This window comes from Thamnophis sirtalis, unplaced genomic scaffold, assembly GCF_051295495.1.
Source record: "Thamnophis sirtalis isolate CommonGarterSnake01/CBP01778 unplaced genomic scaffold, rThaSir2_p1.2 scaffold_10, whole genome shotgun sequence".
Taxonomy (NCBI): Eukaryota; Metazoa; Chordata; class Lepidosauria; order Squamata; family Natricidae; genus Thamnophis; species Thamnophis sirtalis.
In genome coordinates, this window is record NW_028261390.1 from 6,221,829 (window position 1) to 6,241,352 (window position 19,524).

At 44.2% G+C, this 19,524-nt stretch overlaps 1 protein-coding gene across 8 annotated transcripts in view; it reads right to left on the reverse strand.

The window, feature by feature from the left end:
- RUFY3 (RUN and FYVE domain containing 3) overlaps positions 1-19,524 on the reverse strand; it is a 72,160-nt gene that overhangs the window by 11,987 nt on the left and 40,649 nt on the right. For 5 of the 8 annotated variants that reach the window (XM_087723965.1, XM_087723971.1, XM_087723970.1 and 2 more), the window contains 8 exons: positions 19,373-19,434; positions 17,006-17,071; positions 16,832-16,901; positions 13,846-13,938; positions 11,624-11,698; positions 10,443-10,610; positions 7,301-7,398; positions 1,858-1,977 (listed from right to left, as the gene is read on the reverse strand). In XM_087723965.1, the coding sequence (XP_087580091.1) occupies positions 1,858-1,977; positions 7,301-7,398; positions 10,443-10,610; positions 11,624-11,698; positions 13,846-13,938; positions 16,832-16,901; positions 17,006-17,071; positions 19,373-19,434 (752 nt within the window). Of the gene's footprint in view, positions 1-1,857; positions 1,978-3,961; positions 5,249-7,300; positions 7,399-10,442; positions 10,611-11,623; positions 11,699-13,845; positions 13,939-16,831; positions 16,902-17,005; positions 17,072-19,372; positions 19,435-19,524 lie in introns of those variants that run through there. The other 3 variants (XM_087723973.1, XM_087723969.1, XM_087723968.1) reach the window with 2 other exon arrangements.

The following is a 19,524-nucleotide window of genomic DNA, read 5'->3' on the forward strand; positions in this document are numbered from 1 at the left end:
TGTTAAATATAACACGCACGCACACGCACATCCCAAAAGTAAACTGGTTCCCACCTTTTCCTTTTAGAACTTATCATTTTTTTAAAAAATAAATGACCATTTTAATTCGAGCAACAATAGAAGAGTAAATTGAACAGTGCCAATACATGACCACTAAGTTTCGAAATCGGTTCTGTTGTCCATTTGACTTGATATCATCTCTCTGCTATTTGTTAATAACCGTATGTGTTTTTTGACATGATGACCCTTTTAAGGGCAGGGGTCTCTAAACTGGGGAGCTGTCAGGTCTGCGAGCCACCTTTCCTTTTGGACTTCAGGCCTGCCACACTTTTTACTATTCATTTTCTATTGTGGGAAAATGGGAGGGGGAGGGATTATACGGAGTTGGGTGATATGTAGCCATAACAACATTCTTCTTCGAAACTCAAGGTCATCCTTTGGTCTCTGCACCTAGCCGGAACTGGATGGGTGGGAAGCTACCAGCGTGGCAGTGGAAAATTGGACCACGTGATGGACTTGTGGGTGTGGGGGGCAAGATCTTGAACTTTCAACTGGGTGGGGAAAACCTGGAAGCTTTCAGATTCGGGTTTTCCCAGATGTGCCAACATGGCTCTTTTAATCAATTGGAACTTTGAGGAATCCTTTGCCTTGGACTCTGATTTAATTTTGGATGTTATTGGGAACCCGGATAGCAGCTTGAAGACTTGTGGACTTCAACTCCCAGAATTGCTGACTGGGGAATTCTGGGAGTTGAAGTCCCAGATTAAATCCTGATCCTGAATCCAACATGCAGGTACCTTATGTGTACAATTTTCACCATGTTTCTGCCTGTTTTGGGGAGCAGTTTTAAAATCTAAGGACCCCCAATCTCAAAAATGCAAAACCCCAAGGAAAGCCATGTAGGGTTTCTGGATTAAGCATGATTCAACATTGAGCTATTCCACTCCCATCTTCCACATAATACAGTTGCACGGATCGCCTTAAATGCAACAGACAATCTGCTTACTTGAGAATAAATCCCAATTATTTCATTGAGGCCCAATGCTGGTAGACAAAGAACTGTCATTATAAAATTCTGAAATTTTATATTTAACTTCTGCTGTGGATTCATTTTAGTAAATTTGTTTTTAATTTGCATTGTAAACCACCCAGCAGCAGTTTATGATATTCAATTTATATAGGCCTTGAAACAAATAAAGCATTTAAAAATATTACTTTGAAGGATACAGGATCACTTTCCCCCCCCCCTGTAATTCCTTGCCTCGAGTTGAAATAGGGGCAACCGAATGGAGCTCAAGTGTTTACTGGCCGGATGCCCTTCCTGACACCTACGCAGAGTTTGCAGCAGACAATAACTAATTGAGTCCAAAGACAATAACTAATTGAGCTGCCAGGCCGATATCTGCAAAACATGGCAAAGAGTTTCAGAGAGTCATGAACCAATGAAACGAACTAACTGTCTCCTGCAAACTCCACTCCCCTTTCGCTCCTCTTTTATTTCCTCTGGGCGGGGCCATTCATCGTTCATCAGTGGCCTTACTCCCAAGTCAGCCCGTTCTTTAGCTGTTCCCTTCGTCTGGCATCTCTGCGCGTGCGCGCACTGGGAACAGGCTCCAGCTGTTCGTCTGCCACACTGATGTTTGACTTTGAAGGCAGCTGATAACTGTCAGATGGCCCTGGCCCCCTCTCTGCCTCTGACACAGAGCCCTCATCCGAGCCTTCCCCAGACTCCAGGACTGGCCCAGGTTCCTCCCCAACCCTCCTCACTGTCCGAATCTGCTGCCAGCTCCGTTGGAGGGCCACGACACCACCAACTAAAAATACCCAGAGGAAGGGGGAAACGTTTTCTGTCTTCACCGCTGCTTTGTAAGTTGCTCCACTTCGACTTGAAGGCTGTCGATCTTGTCTCCAAATTCCTCCTTGAAGAGACGATTGTCCTCCTGCAGAGACTGGCACTCCCGCTCGGACAGCTGCAATCTGGGTATGAGCCACATGAACTTGTGATAAAAAACAAAAGCTATGGTAGGGGGGTGGGGGGAGACCAAATTGAAACCATAAATAAAAGGAAAGGCTGAATGAGCGATGGAGGGATGAGCGCGGGGACGAGAAGGAGGGCGGGGGACGAGAAACGAAAATCTAACGACGGACTAAAAAAATAAATAAAATGGTTGAGGTGAACCAGGCAGAAGGAGTTTCTCTTTTCCATTTTTTTTTATTCTATAACTACAGTTTACAGTCATTAGATGATAAACATAAAACATCACTTTTATTATCCATAGTCAAAGCAAAACCTCAAGTACAGAGTAATGTGAAAAAGGTCTTGGGTTCTTCGTTACGTTACACTGCAGCTTTATTATACAACTGGAACTTGCGTCAAGGAGTACCTAGGGGATTAGTGCGTTTGTCTAGCCTCATTCACAACTGTTACGTCGGGGGGGAAGCACACGCAGGGGTTCCAGTTCGGAGGCAAAGTTGTGGGCTGTTCGTTTAGGGTTTTCCCAGACTATTTCAGGGGGGGGGGCGGGCTGCTCAACGAGAAGAGAGGGGGCAAAGGATACTATCACAACACACAAACTGATTTTGGGCTACTTGAAATCCACCAACCAGGGGGGAGAAAATATTTAGGGTGAAGGCTTCACTTGGGAGGGTGGCCAGATAGAACAAACTGTCCTTCCAAAAATAATGACAACGCCTGCCTTTCCACTTCAGGCTATTATTATTATTATTATTTTGTTCCCATTTTCTTTTTTGCATGTTCCCATTTTCTTGGAGCAAGCAAAAGGTGATTTATATAAGATGAAACTATTTCAACCCTAGTGGGAACTTAGAAGAACATATCTTTTATCTCTCTCTCACACACACACCCGTTAAACAGGGACGTGTCCTCGGTTTAGGCTTCCCCAAATCCGTCAATCAACACAGCCCAAAGTATTTTCTAGGAATGCTTGAAAAACATTTGGAGGGCACTTGGTTCAGGGGTGAAATCCATTTACTTTTGCTACCGGTTTGGTAACAAGGGGAGCGTGTATGCTCTCAATCTCCACGCATGCGCGGGAACTCCCACGCATGTGCAGAGTGTCAAAAACGGGCGTGATGACGTCCGGGCGGGTGGGCGGAGTCTGCTACCGAGCACGCCTGCAAAGGTAAGCAAACAACGAGGGGGGATGGGAAATCCGCTGGCCCACGCGATTTAGATTAGCTAGAAAGCAGGAATTCCTGCTTTCTAGCTAATATAAATCGCGCGCCACAGCTGATCGTCGGAAAAACCAGTTCGCCCGAACAGGTTTCATTTTCGGGGGAACGAGTAGCCTTTTTACTACCGGTTTGCATGAACCGGTCCCAACCCCTGACTTGGTTGAAGAACAACTATTAAAGATGTGGAGGGAAGGGAAATAGTTTGGGTAGTTTTGAGAAATGTTAATAATTCTCCACACACTCTCTTACAATCCCCTCGGGTTTCATCAGAATCAGGACAAGAAAAAAAACAATACATTGTTGAGCTACAGCATGGTGTTTTTAGTAGACTTTCTAAGGCTTAGATGCTCTCTCACTCCAATTCCTAGCAAATCCCTTGTTTGATTAAGATCCCTCCGAATCAAATATTAATAGTGGCCAGAGAGAGCTTTCAACAATGGCCGAATTACTTTTGCTGCTGGCATTACTGCTGGTTCAGCGCGCAAAAAAAATCTTTTGCTCCACGCACGCGCGCTTTTGCACCTGAAAAGGTCTGCGCGTGTGCACAACGTTACAAAAGGGGGGGGGAAATTACATTTTTCAATGAAGCTTGTTCTGTTCATGCGCAGAACCAAAAATCAAGATGGCGGCGCCAACAATAGAACTGGTTCTGGGGCACGGCAGGCCGAATTACTACCTACTGGGCCGAACCGGTCTGAACAGATAGGAACCCACCTCTGATTTATATGAAAGGGACAATGATTCAGTCTTTTCTTAAAGAGCAAGGGACACGTATTAAAAAAAATCAACCAGGAAATGAGAATTCACTATATTTTTAGGGAGTAAAGGCAGAGGTAGAAGTCAATGGAAAGGGCTAAACAATTAAAAAAATAGCTAAACAGCTAGATTTTGCATCCATGTCACCTAAAGGGGGATGAATAAATCATTTCCCACTGTTATGAAAATGGCCTGTTATCTTAGCTCGTCCTCGGATTGCTAAAAAAAAAATTCCAGTTACAACTCTTGAGCAATCAAAATTGGTGCGATTTGCATCACCTGAACTCTGTGTGTGTGTGTGTCTTCTGAATGTTCCTTAATACCTATCCGCCCAGGGGGCTACGTCAAATAAAAAGGATTTTTGGACATTCGGGTGGATGGGCAGGTAGCCGTAAAAGGAAATTCTCGCAAATAGGGAATTGGGACGGAGGGAATTGTTCCGTTTTTGCAAGCCAAGCGAAAAGGCAAGCCGTGGAGAGTACAGATGGAGTTCTCTCAAATAATTTTTCCTACGGCTTCAATTCAAGGGAGGATTTTATTCTTGGGCATGGGAATATTCCCCTTAAGGAAGGTGCTTTGCAGCCCGCAACCTTTCAAATTAATTTCAATTTACAAAATATCCCGAGCCTAAAGTTCGGGTAGTAGCAAAGGCTGCAGTGCAGACAAACCTTTGGTTAATAATGCCCAAATGTTCCGAAAATGTTCTAACCTTGGTCCTGCTTAGGATCAATTGGGGACGCCCAACTCTACAAAAATCGTGGTTTCCTGCAGGCTTCCAAATTTCTCTGTCTGCTTTTTCACACACACACACGCACACACCCATCTACTTCACAAAAGGGAAAACCAAGAATTTTTTTCCCTTTCAAGTTGAAACAAGTTGTAAAGGCTAAAAAAAAACCCAAAAAAAGGGAGGGTATACAATTGAATGTACATAGCCACAAATCAGATTTATCTTCTCTTCTTTCTGGAGTACACACTGATCAAATTGCTCCTATTTTAATAAAGTTTCAAAGCGTTAACAGGGGGGGGAAAGGAAAGCCAGAAGTTAACTTTTCTATTTCCGAATAAAACTATTTTTTTTAAAAAAAAGAAAAAAAAATCCCATCAAATTCCACGTCAACTTTTCTGACATCTAAATTCTCGATGTTTTGTTTTTGCTCTTCGCTCGTTAAGGGAGCTTGGATGTCAGAATGGCGATGCGATCGGCCGCCCAAAATTAAATTTCTAGTGAGGCTTCTGAATTAATTTGTTCGCTGCGCTATTTAAGGTTTTTGCCTGTTTCACCAAATCCTTTTCGCTGTTAAGGAGGGGAAGAAAAGGAAATCAAAAAATAATATGTGGAGAATGGGGGATTGGAGTAGAGAAAATACGTAATAAAAAAAACACCAGTTAATCAAACAGATATCAGTGGTTATATATTGCAGTACTTTAAATAAGCACAGCTTAAATACAATTACCATATTTTTCGGAGTATAAGACGCACCCTTTTCCCTCAAAAAAGAGGCTGAAAATCTAGGTGCTTCTTATACACTGAATACAACATTTTTTGCCTCTCGAAACTCCGTCCCTTCATCAAAACGGCTGTGCATAGCCTTTAGGAGCCTTGCAGAGTGCTCCTGGGGGCTGGGGAAGGCAGAAATGAGCAAAAAATGCCCCCTTCCCCCCAGCAGCACTCTATAAGCTTCCTAAAGGCTATCCATGCCCCTTTTTCTTGACAAAAAACAGGTCCGTTTTAGCAAAAAACGGGCCATTTTTGCTCGTTTTTGGGGCCTCCCACCCCACAGGAGCATTCTACAAGCCTCCTAAGGGCTATTCATGCCTTAAAAAAACAGTTCCATTTTCACAAAAAATGGGCCGTTTTTGGGAGGCCTGCAGAGTGCAAATATCTTTTTAAAAAAATTTCCCTCTTCAAAACCTTACTGCGTCTTATACTCCGGTGCGTCTTATACTCCGAAAAATACGGTAACGCTTGATCTTCATTTCGTAAGAAGGCGGCACATTAACACATATCTCAAATAAAGTTACGTATTTTCAAAGTTGAGGAATGATGTATATGTTTCAGAATCCTTTGAAGGTAGTCCTCGACTTACAGCCTTTTCTGTTTAGTGACCATTTGAAGTTACAATGGCACTGGGAAAAAATGACTTACAACTGTTTTTCATACAGCATCTGGTTCAAGAGCCGAGGTGGCGCAGTGGTTAAATGCAGCACTGCAGGCTACTTCAGCTGACTGCAGTTCTGCAGTTCGGCTGTTCAAATCTCACCGGCTCAAGGTTGACTCAGCCTTCCATCCTTCCGAGGTGGGTAAAATGAGGACCCGGATTGTTGTTGGGGGCAATATGCTGACTCTGTAAACCGCTTAGAGAGGGCTGAAAGCCCTATGAAGCGGTATATAAGTCTAACTGCTATTGCTGTTGCTATATTTACGATGGTTGCAGTGTCCCATGAGATCCGCTTTGCGACCTTCTGACAAGCAAAGTCAATGGGGAAGCCAGATTCACTTAACAACCGTGTTGCCAACATCACCACTGCAGTGATTCCCTGAACAACTGCGACAAGAAAGGTTGTAAAACAGGGCAAAACTCACTTAACAACTTTCTCGCTTAGCAACAAAAATGTGTGGCTCAATTGCAGTCGTAAGCCGAGGACTACCTGAACCGTCAAATGTTTTCACGAATTGCAAGCATTTAATTTATGTGGTCCAACTCAAACATCTTATTAAGCCACAATGCGATGTGCTAGGTGAGCTTAGCATGTCACACAACAGAACCATCATGGATTGTAAATGATGGTTATGGCCCGCCAAAATGTGTGATGCCAACTATCGGTGGAATATTGAACAAAACCCGTTATGCATCCATTTCAAAGCACATTATAGCGACTAGATTTACGTCTATAAAGAAATGGGAGAACGTACAGTTACATTCTGACTTTTCCAATTTTTCCAATTCAGATCATCAATCTCTGTTGCCAAAACTTGCTATGATTTGAGAGGAATATATTTGTAACTAGCTGATAAACCGGCTTTGCCCAGGTGTTTATTTATAGGGGGGAAAATGTCTGGGCCAAATGTAATTTCTAATGTTGGATTTTCCCCCTTACCAGAGGGAGCCCCCTTGTGGAGTACTGTGAAGCCATTACCACGGCAACTCGACTGCGCTGTACAGTAGAAGCCATTTTACAGCCGGACAATATTTCCCAACTTTCCTGCGGCAAACTAATTATAAGAGACTTGCAAGAAACAAGTTTAGAAAGCCTAATTTCTCTTTTCGTGTAACCCAAGAATGATTGAAAGGATGGCTATAAATCACAATCTTAGCTTGCTTGGATAAGCCACTTTCGTGTTTACCTCTGTTCAAGCAGTTTAATTGTAGCGGCCATTTGACTGGTCTTCTCCTCCAAGCGGCTATTCAGTTCACTCTTCTGTTTCATTCCCAGGTCTGAACTCTAAAAAAAAACAACCAAAGAGAACAATAACTATGCTTAGTTATCTTTAAAGATTACCATGTTTTCCTGAAAATAAGCCATTTTACTGCAGTACAGTAGAAGCCATTTTAAGGCACAACACCTACCCTGAAGGGTGCAGGGTTGCCTTACCCCCACAGTATTTGTTTTCAGAGAGTAAGTCATCTCTGTACCAAGTTTAATTGAAAGAGTTATGCTGGAGCATACACACACAGCCATATATATATATGTTTTCTGAGGTTTTCGCAGGTGTTAGTATGTAGGTCTTTGGTTATTCGGGTTTTGTCCCGCGTAAAATTAGAAGTGTCTTGGCGACGTTTCGACGAAGTCGAAATGCTATATATATATCCGATCACACTTTAAGCTGAAAACACCGGCCTGAAGATGGCGAGTGAGACCTCGCCGAAACGTTGCCAAGACAATATTCAAATGCAAATATTTCTTTATTTGACATTTTCCAAACATTAAAATCACAATTACACTTTTACAGCTTTCTGTTATCGGTATATCTTTTTTTCTGATTTCGGTTTTTCCATTTTCCATTCTATTATTTTATACATATTCGTCTTTGTTTACTTTCTCATTTTTACAATACACACACACATACACACACACATATATAGAATATTTCTATCTCTATTGCTGCAATGTGCTCTACATGGGGCTGCCCTTGAAGTGCATTCGGCGACTGCAGTTAGTCCAGAATGCAGCCGCGCGAGTGATAGTGGGCGCACCGCGGTTCGCCCACATAACACCTATCCTCCGCGAGCTGCACTGGCTACCTGTTGATCTCCGGGTGCGCTTCAGGGTATTACTTACCATCTATAAAGCCCTCCATCCATGGTAGTGGATCTGAGTACTTGAGAGACCGCCTCCTGCCGATTACCTCCCTCCGACCAATTAGATCGCACAGATTGGGCCTCCTCCGAATCCCATCCGCCAGTCAATGCCGACTGGCGACTACGCGGAGGAGAGCCTTTTCAGTAGCAGCTCCGACCCTGTGGAACGACCTCCCCGTCGAGATTCGCACCCTCACCACCGTCCAGACCTTCCGCACAGCCCTTAAGACCTGGCTATCCCGTCAGGCCTGGGGATAAGTTTCTAATTCGCCCCACCCGAGTGTTGAGTGTTGAATGAAAGTTGTGTTTTTACTGTTTATTTTATTCACATATTGTTTATGTCTCTGTATTGCACCCCCCCTTTTCCTATGAATGTAAGCCGCCCTGAGTCCCCTCAGGGAAAAGGGCGGCCTATAAATCCCAAATAAATGAAAAAAAATGAAAAAAATAAATGCTTTCTAAATATATGCCATCTTTTTTCATTGTGTTTGCCTTGTGTTCCTTATGCATTGATTTTACATCTCTTTTCAAGCCAGTTATACCACCTGTTCCATATCTTGTGGTACTCCCGTTTCCTCTCTATCTCTTAGTCCCATCGCTAGTTTGCATTCTGGAGTATTTAAATGAAGCACCGGAGGCGGCGCGTTTGACACCCCTGCTTTAGATCATGAAAATCAGTCGAACCTTTAACACAACCGAAGATTATTTTGCAAAATGTGCCATTGGTAACATTAGTTTCAGATGACAGAAAGGAACAATCAAATATGCCTATCCCAATTTTTCTTTCTGTTAACGACGAGGGAGAAAGTGCAATTTACAAGTACTTGTACTTGACGCCTCTTCACCCATCGTGGGTATAGGCAACTTCCATGGAAATTTGACGCCACTGTTTTCGGTAATGGATACGGCGATCCATGGAAGCTGTTTCGGCTGGATATACCCAAGGGGACGCCAGTCCCAAGGGTCGACAGAGCCCGATTGGTGGGAACGGGGGGGCACCACGTGAAGGCCGGGTTGTCGTTTGGTAGTTGAGAGGCTTTGCAATAAGCGTTGCAATGTATATTTTGCGCATCAACTATCCTTGCCCGCCCCAATTTACAAGGGAGACAGCTTGCAAACTCTCTCGGCCGCAACCCAGGATTAAGGGCCAGGTTTATACTTCGTGTTCAGACCAGCCCTGCGTGGAGAAACTGCTTAAATTATTTTGTATCTAAGGAGCCGACTTACACCACCGGGATTAGACTAAGGGGTGGAATTCAGCTGGTTTTAGACCGGTTCGCGAGAACCGGATGTTAATTTTACATCTGGTTCGCTGAACCGGTAGTTGCAAGGACTGGCTGGCCCCACCCAGCCCCTCCCAGGAGTCTCCACGCGGCCCATTCATCATGCCATGTAAGTGCAGGACCTGCGCAGAGGCTCTGGGAGGGCGAAAAACGGACCTCCCGGAAGTTCCAGAAATGGGCCTGTTTCCGGAGGGCCTCTGGAGCCCGGGAGAGATCGTTTTCGCCCTCCTGAAGGCTGAAGGAAAGCCTCCGGAGCCTGGGGAGGGTGAAAATACACTCCCACTCCCACCGTGGTGTAGGAGGCTAAGTAGGCCATACCCACCATGGCCACGCCCACCCAGGGCAGAGAACCTGTTGCTAATCAGGGGTGGGATTGTTTTTCAATCCCACCCCTGATTAGACTGTCTTATATTCTTTAATCAAGTCAACCAAGAGAAAGGAGTAAAGAGTTGTAGCATCAAGCTTTGTAACTAAGCCATCTTATTCTCCCGTGTCCAAACCAGTGTTGGGTTCTGGATCCCGGCGCAACTGGTACAGTGCAACGGGGCCCAGCGGCCACCACAGGAACACATGCAGGGTGCGCGCACACGCGCACGCATGCAACCTTACCACCTGCGATGCCTGCGTAACGCTCCAGCTGCTTGGCAGAGCATTGCGCAGGCGCCGTACGCTGCGCGCGCATGCACAGATGGCCCATTTCCTTCAAATACAGGTAAGGAACGAGGGCGGGCGGCTGGGCCCTCCGGAGCACCGTACCGGAACGGTACCCGGTGCTCCCGGCAGGCGCCGGTACGCCCGTACTGGGGCTTACCGCCTGCAACCCTCCACTGGCCCAAACCCTCCATTTCTCCTAATTGAAAGCAAAGAGGGAGACCCTGCAATTAACCCTTTCCTGTTGATTTACCTGCAGCTTGAAAGAAAGTTCAAGTTTTAGGGCCCTGAGATCGTCCAGTTGTTGCCTGAGCACCACAAGAGCATCCTGCTTCTCGCAAACGTCTTTTTCCAGCATCTTCATAGCCAGCTCCATCTCTTGTCTCATTCCGATCTGCATTTCAAGCTCTTTCTCCACGTCCTAAAAGCAGGCACACGCACACACACACACACACACATACACACACATTACAGGCGAGAGTTTGAAGGTCTGAAAGACTCTTTCTCCCTAAACAACAACAAAAAAAAATCGCTACCATTCAAGAAACGGTAGCGACGAGGGCAGGGTGATCTTTTTCCATTCCTGCAGAAGATGGAAGAATGTATGAATTCTCTAGGCTGAGTCCGAGAGAAAAAGCTTAGCTCGCTGCAAGGAAACTCAGAGCAGGTTTTTTTCTGACCCCGACAATGATCAAAGGTATTATGGGGTATGAACATACCAGGGCATCAAAACAATTTTTAAAACGGAGGGAGGGGAATCTGGCATGTAAACAGCTTCACGTCTTAAGTCATTTTTGCAGGCACTTCACCCCTTTTCACAAGCAGGCCACGTTTTCTGATGTATTTTCTTTGCAAAAGCCTTTGATGTGAGAAAATGGTATTCAACTCTTTTCCTGATATTAGAATCATTCTGAATCTTTTCGTGTGTGTGTGTGTGTGTGTGTGTGTGTGTGTTTGTGTACACACATACACATACATGCATATACATCAGAGGTGGTATTCAGCAGGTTCTAACCAGTTCTGGAGAACCGGTAGCAGAAATTTTGAGTAGTTTGGAGAACCAGCAAAAACCACCTCTGGCTGGCCTCGCCCCCATCTATTCTCTGTCTCCCGAGTCCCAGTTGATCGGGAGGAAATGGGGATTTTGCAGTATCCTTCCCCTAGAGTGGGGAGGGATTTTACAGGAACCTTCCCCTGCCACGCCCACCAAGACACGCCCACCAAGCCTTGCCACACCCACAGAACCGGTAGTAAAAAATTTTTGAATCCTACCATAACTGTACAAAACATTAAAACCAGAAAAATGGATATTGTGATTTTTGTGACTCTGACAAATTCCAAATTCCAGGATCCCTGTACACTGACTATGCTCTGCTGAACTTACAAGGTGTTGTAATTCTGCCCTAGCTTCTCTTCACCTGCGAAGCACCTTACCAGTCTTAACTGTGTTTCCTCTTTCAGCTGTTTCCTCGCTTCGGTGAGGGCATGCCCGTCTGCAGTCTTATTTACCTATAATGAAGATGTCAACAAAGCAAAGAGGATGAGTAACAGAGATGACTCCAGAATCGCTTGGTAGTGAAATGGACAGCATGTACATTTAATAAATACCGTATTTTGTGGAGTATAAGGCACACCTTTTTCCCTCAAAAAAGAGGCTGAAAATCTGGGTGTGTCTTATACACTGAATACAACATTTTTTGCCTTCTGAAACCCCGCCCCTTCATCAAAATGGCTGTGCAGAGCCTTTAGGAGCCTTGCAGAGTGCTCTTGGGTGCTGGGAAGAGCAGAAATGAGTGAAAAATGGGGTGTTTTAGGAGGTACTCTATAAGCCTCTTAAAGGCTATGCATGCCCTTTTTTGACAAAAAAACAGGCCCATTTTCGCAAAAAACAGGTCATTTTTTGCTCACTGGGGGGGGGCACCCCCCAGGAGCACTCTACAAGCCTCCTAAAGGCTAGTCAAGCCCTTTTTGGGGGGGAAATGGGCCTGTTTTTGCAAAAAAAAACTGGCTGTTTTGGGGAGATTTGCAGAGTGCAAAAACTTTTTTTAAAAAATTTGCCTCTTCAAAATCTTGGTGCGTCTTATACTCCGAAAAATACAGTAAATAATAAATAATTGATGGAGATTAGTGCTGTCTCTTCCAAGCACAAGGTTAAGACTCTCTGAGAATCTTCACATTAACCCCCACAAAGCTAATCATTTTTTTTTCTTTGGACTTTTTAATCCCACCTTTATTATATGTGCTTCCCCCAAAATAAGACCGGGTCTTATTTTCTTTTGACCCCCAAAATAAGCACTCGGCCTTATTTTCAGGGAGGTCTTATTATTTTTGAGGTGCAGGAGGCGGCGAGCATAATTACCTCAGGGCTGCTGCTGTGTTGCAATATTTTCGGGGAGGGCTTATTTTCGGGGGTGGGATTTATTTTAGCGTATGTGCTCAAAAGATTGGTTAGGCTTATTATCTGGGGAGTTCTTATTTTCGAGGAAATTGAGTATTTACAACTCAAGGCACCGGACTTACCGAATATCCTCCCTCCTCTTATTTCCGCCACAGCAACAACCCTATGAGGCAAATTTGGCTGAGGGAGAGAGTGACAGGATCTGTAACATGGCACATTTGATAGGATCTCTTTATTTTCAGTCCCCTTCAATCTTCCGCTTTCTGCTTATGTTTTGTGTTATCGGTCGTCCTCGCTTAACCAAAGTTAAGTTGGGACCAGAACTTCTGTCAGGAAGGGATTTGGCTGTAAAGTGCGACGTCACACGGCTGCACCACTTAAAGAGGTGGCAGTTTGGTAGTCCCTCTGTTATGGAATTGTTTTGTGGCGTGCCAGGCACAGACACACTGACCTACAACCAGCCTATAAACCCCTCAGAATCAGGGATGGGCAGCTATGGGTTCGCCCGGATTCGGGAGAACCGGTAGCTAACAATACGGCTGGTTCGGAGAATCTCCAAATCCCACTCCTGGATGGCGCCTCCCACCCCTCCCATGAGTTTCCACGCAGCACATTTTGGATGCAAAGTAAGTGAAGGGCCCGTGCGGAGCGTCGGGGAGGGGAAAAAACGAGACTCCGGAGCCTGGGGAAGGCGAAACCAGCACCCCCCACCCGCCATGGTGCAGGAGGCCGATTAGGTCACGCCCACCATGGCCACGCCCACCCAGCAACCAGGCAGAGAACCCGTTACTGAAATTTTTGAAGCCCACCCTTGCTCAGAATCCAAATCAACTGCAAAGCTGACCAGAGTTAACCAACTCTCAACGAACCCACACAATTCCCCTCAACCAGCAGTTCACCTCCCAATGATCCTGACCTGAGGTAATCTCCTTATCACCAGACTCACCGATGACTCACATCTGACCCGTCACAAGAACCTCGCTTGATACACCCACACCTGAAGCTCTTATTAGCAGAATACTGACCCTAACATCCCATAAACTCTGCTGAAGATGTTATCTAGCCTGGTAACAAAAGGTTCAGAAACCGACCCACGAGTTCGGAGAACAAGCCTTCATCCTCATCCTACACCCGAACTACGGATATTCGCCACTACCGCGAATAAAGACGTCTCATCAAATGAACCACGTCACGGAAGCATAAGTGAATGTGAAAACAGTCCCCAACTGCCGCACGCAACATGCACATAAATCCTGACCTTTCGGTTGGATTCCAAAATGTACGAACTCTCCTCTTTGACTCGCTCCATTTCTTCTTGCAGTGTTATAATTCTGTTGTTTGCGACGGCAAGCTGCATTAAACACAAGAACACAAATGAAAAGCTACAATGGTTGTCCCTCTCAAATAATTTGGAGTTAGGGGCTGCAAATCCACCTGCAGCTCCCTCTCTCTCTCTCTACCAACACACATACACACACACACACACACACACACACATACACACACACACCAGTGGTGGGTTTCAAAAAATTTTAGAACCTCTTCTGTAGGTGTGGCCTGCTTTGTGGGAGTGGCTTGCCAGCCATGTGACCGAGTGGGAGTGGCTTGCCAGCCATGTGACTGGGTGGGCGTGGCCAACTTGTAAAAAGTGGTGAAACTCACTTAACGCTCTTGCTTAGCAACCAAAATGTTGGCTCAGAAACTCTGGCATTTGAAGCAGGCAAGTCTTAAAGCTGTCAAGTTACAAGACCTTTCCACCCCTAACCCTTTAGAAAAAAAAACCCCAGGGGTGTTCAAACTTGACAGCTTTAAGACTTGTGAATTTCAACTCCCAGAATTCCTTCTCCAATCATGTTGGCTCAGGAACTCTGGCATTGAAGTATGCAAGTCTTAAAGCTGTCAAGTTACAAGACCCTTGCACCCCTAACCCTTTAGAAAAAAAAAACCCTGGGGGTGTTCAAACTTGACAGCTTTAAGACTTGTCGACTTCAACTCCCAGAATTCCTCCTCTCGCTCTTCATCTTGATGATGTCCGGACGGGCAGGGGGAGGGAGCTGGAACCGGTTCTAAACGGCACGGTAGATTTGTGGAACCTCTTCTATAGAAGAGGTTAGAACTGGCAGGAACCCACCCGATACATACATATTCTTCGCCTCTTCTAATCCCTCCTCTATAATATGCAGACGTAAAAGGCACGTGCCCTCAGCAGAAGGATGTGCAAGAGTGTTTTGTTTTCTTGCAAGATATTAAAAAATCTTCCCAATTTATAATCCAGCTCCATCAGAATTTGTTAGTGCCCTCCACTAATGGACAGGAAAAAAAAAACTGCAACCACCCTCCTTTCCATTGAGGAACCTTATAGTGCATGAACCAGGAGGAGGGCTGGGGGAAAAAATACAGACCCCTCACATCCTGGACATAACGGTAAAGGTTCCCCTCGCACATATGTGCTAGTCATTCCTGACTCTAGGGGACGGTGCTAATCTCCGTTTCAAAGCCGAAGAGCCAGCACTGCCAAAAGACATCTCCGTGGCCATGTGGCCAGCAATATTAAACGCCGAAGGCGCACGGAACGCTGCTACCTTCCCACCAAAGGTGGTTCCTATTTTTCTACTTGCATTTTTACGTGCTTTCGAGTTGCTAGGTTGGCAGAAGCTGGGACAAGTAACGGGAGCTCCCTCCATTACGAGGCGCTAGGGATTCGAACCGCCGGCCTTTCCGATCGACAAGCTCAGCATCTTAGCCACTGAACCACCACGTCCCTTCACATTCCTGGATATAAACTGTTTCAACATCCTCCCCTCAGAATGGCGCTATAGGATGTTCCGTGCCAAAACAATTAAGACAGTTTTCCCCCTCGTGCCATCACTCTGTTGAAGACCTAATTCAAGTCTTATGCCTAAGGATACCTAATAGGGCTGTATTACTCTTTCCCTTCTCATCTTTCCTGTTATCTTCTCCTACTGGTATCTTATGATTCATAACGTTGGGCGTTTCTGGTTTTTCTTTTAAGACGTTTTGCTTCTCACGTGAACAGCTGAAGAAGTTTCTCAGATGAGAAGTGAAACCTATTCAAAGTAAAAACAGAAATCCCTGTTGCTTCTCGAAAAAGAAGCACCTTTGGGGCAAACCAGGACCTGGATGACTGAGAATCTTTGCAGACTTTTAGCTATACAATTTGGGATGAGCATCCTTTAAATTACCTCCACTAGACCGATTAGATCCCACAGATTAGGCCTCCTCCGAATTCCATCCGCCGGCCAGTGTCGACTGGCGACTACCCGGAGGAGAGCCTTCTCTGTGGCTGCTCCGACCCTCTGGAACGAACTCCCCGTGGAGATTCGAACCCTCACCACCCTCCAGGCCTTCCGCAAAGCCCTTAAAACCTGGCTGTTCCGACAGGCCTGGGGCTAAAAGAATTGTTGCCCCCGTCTCGAATGGTATGACTGTCGTGTGTTTTAAATTATGTATTGTTTTGTGTCGTTTTAATTTTTTGTTTGTATCCCCCTTCCCTGGTTGAGTTGTGAGCCGCCCTGAGTCCCCTTCGGGGGGGAAAAGGGCGGCATATAAATAAAATAAACATTCAAACATTCAACATTCAAATGGCGTGGGAGTAGGAATGGATTTCCAGGGGGGGAAATTGCAGAGTACAGGAATAAGAAGCACCACTCAGGTGACCCTGGGGACAGAGATAAACCTCTAAGTGGTCTCAATGACCCTCTAAAAGGATGCAAATGACCATGTGTCAGCAAGGTGTATAAATCCTTCCGTTCCCCACCATCCAGTCAGAGCTGAGGAAGCTTCTTGGATGAAAAGTGAAACATCTTCAAAGAAAAACCAGAAAGTCCAGTTGCCTCCTGAAAAAGGGACAACCTGGATGACTGAGAATCTTCATAGACATTTAGCCGTAGGCTTGAGATCTTACCGGAGGCAAATTCCTTGTGTGTCCAATTACACTTGACTAATAAAGAATATTCTTTGCAGAATTCCACAATAGAGTAACTCTCTATTATGACACCTAGGCCAGACAGATTTCCATCCCATAATATTAATTCATCTGGCATCTCTTGCATTTGGAATCTGTTTTGGGGTACACATGAACCAGACTGAGATATTACTTAATTAGAAGCTAAATCTAACTCATGAGTGTATCCTAATGTCCCCTAAAGCCTGAATGTTGTTCTTTTAATTTTATCCTATAGAGGAAAAAAAATAACCTTCACATTTCTTTCATTTCTACTTACCTCCTCAGTTAGTTTAGTGTTAGATTTTTCCAAAGCATCAACTTTTGCCTGCAAGTTGTTGACTGTAGCGCTGTCCAATTTAAAAAAAAAAGACGAAGACATGAAGTAACTCTATGGAACTTAAGAATTCAACACAAATGGACCAAATTTTCTACAGAAGATTTACCTCTTTACCTTAAATGTCTATTGAGTTCTTCTACGTAATTTTTCTGATCCAGAATCGCAGTAATTTGACCATCGCTGAAAACAGGACAAAGTGGATATTAACCAGGCACAGAGAGATAATATTAAGCAGTATTGCAAAGCAAAGCAATATGTTTAGGAAGAATTTGTTGATTGCTAAACTTTAGTTAAATCCATTGGTAATAGGTATAGTTAAATAAAAATTGATAACGATAGTAATGTATACAATGTTGAGCTGTTATGATAAGTAATGATTGGATATGAGAAGGGAAGGTTAGAAATATTTTTGGACTATATATAAAGATTATTAATAACAATAATAATTATAATAAAAAAACAAAAACAAAACTATATATAGTTAAGCTTTAACTAATAGGGGAAAAATGTTATGATATAGGATATAGTTAAATAAAGAAAGGATAATGATAATAAATTATATACATGGAGGATTAGAAAATTTTGGTATTAAATATTATGGATGTTTAGCTAAAACAGGATATGAGGATTTAATGTTAATGGAGGATTTTACAAATAAGTAAATGAATTGCCAGCATGTGGTTATGTATTGAATCTTGGTATACTTAAGGATGAAGGATGTTTAAATAACTGTAGTCAAATAAAAGTGGAGGTATGATGATGTTAATATAGTAAATATTTGAGTTAAGATATTTGAATTAATATGAATTATATTTAATGACGGGGGAAGAGATGCACAAAAGCTTTTTGTAACCAGCTGATATACTTTCTACAATATATGTTTGTTTTGAAAATAAATAAAATAAATAAATAAAAATTTATATATATAAAAAAAAGATGCACCGGTCTATCAAACGCACCAAGATTTTGAAGAGGTAAGTAAGAAAAAAATGTTGTCCTCCCCAGCCCTCAGGAGCAATCTGCGGGCTGGGGGAAGACAAAAACACCCCCGTTTTTGTGAAAAACGGGTGGAAAATGGGGCTGTTTTTTCACAAAAACAGGGGCATTTTTGCCTTCCCCCCCTGCTGAAGCCTGCAGAGTGCTTCTGGGGACTGGGGGAAGGCAAAAACGCCTCAGTTTTTGTGAAAAACGGCCCATTTTTCGCAAAAATGGGATGCAGGGGTGGGGCTTCAGGAGGCCAAAAACGGCTGTATTCGGTGTATAAGATGCACCAACATTTCCACGCTCTTTTGTGGGGGGGGGAGGTGCATCTTATACTCTGAAAAATATGGTACTGTTTCGTAATTATAGATTTGCATAATGTCTGAATTGACAAGTCAACATTCAGCCTCCAGAGTAGAAGTGGTATTTTACCAGTTTGCCCTGGTTAGGGCGAACCGGTAGTAGTGGTGGCGGAAGTCTCCACCCATCCGCCCAGACATCATCACAGATGCCCTGCGCATGCGCAGAAGCGCTGCGTGCGTGCGAAGCTAGCGTGCACACTCCCGGTTCCAAACCAGTAGCAAAGATTCGAGCATTTCATGCCTGTTCCAAAGCCAGGCTATCTGCAGGGAAGGTCGAAAATAGTCAAGAAGGTGATTAGGAAAAGGCATCTCACCCTTTTTATATGTGTTGATTAATACTCCTAGCTGCCATCCTGACTTTTTGACAAACTCACACTCACGCACCCCTCTTCTCCGGAAGCTTCTATTCCACAGAGATAAAACTGAATCTATAAAAATGTGCGATGACTGTCAGTTTATTTATTTATTTTTATTGTTTTGGTTTTTTTTAACTTTGGGGGAAAAATATGGGTGCTGAAGTGACAGATCTGTAAAACAGAGAAGTACCGTATTTTTCAGAGGAATAAGACGCTCCGGAGTATAAGACGCACCTTAGTTTTCGGGGAGAAAAATAACAAGAGTTGAAAGGGACCACGGAGGTCCTCTAGTCCAACCCCCTGCTCAGGCAGGAAGCCCTACACTACTTCAGACAAATGGCTATCCAACTTCTTATTAGAAACGTCCAGTGTTGGAGCATTCACAACTTCTGGAGGCAAGTTGTTCCACTGGTTAATTGTTCTGACTGTCAGGAAATTTCTCCTCAGTTCTAAGTTGCTTCTCTCCTTGATTAGTTTCCACCCATTGCTTCTTGTCCTACCCTCAGGTGCTTTGGAGAATAGTTTGACTCCCTCTCCTTTGTGGCAACCCCTCAGATATCGGAAGATTGCTATCATGTCTCCCTTGGTCCTTCTTTTCATTGAACTAGACATATCCAGTTCCTGCAACCGTTCTTCATCTATTTTAGCCTCCAGTCCCCTAATCCTCTTTCTTGCTCTTCTCTGCACTCTTTCTAGAGTCTCCGTCTATCTATTGTAACAGAGCTTATTAACACAAAAGCATCTAAAATACAGTTTCTGGATAGGAACCGAAGGAGACTTACCCTTCACTGCCTTTACTGCTGCTGCCATCCTTCAAATACATTGAAAAATCAATAACGCCAACCTATGAGAGAAGACAGCAATACTTCATGTCCTACACGTGCAGCTTCCCCCCCCCCCCATTTTATTCTTCTTATTAACTGTGTGATTCATC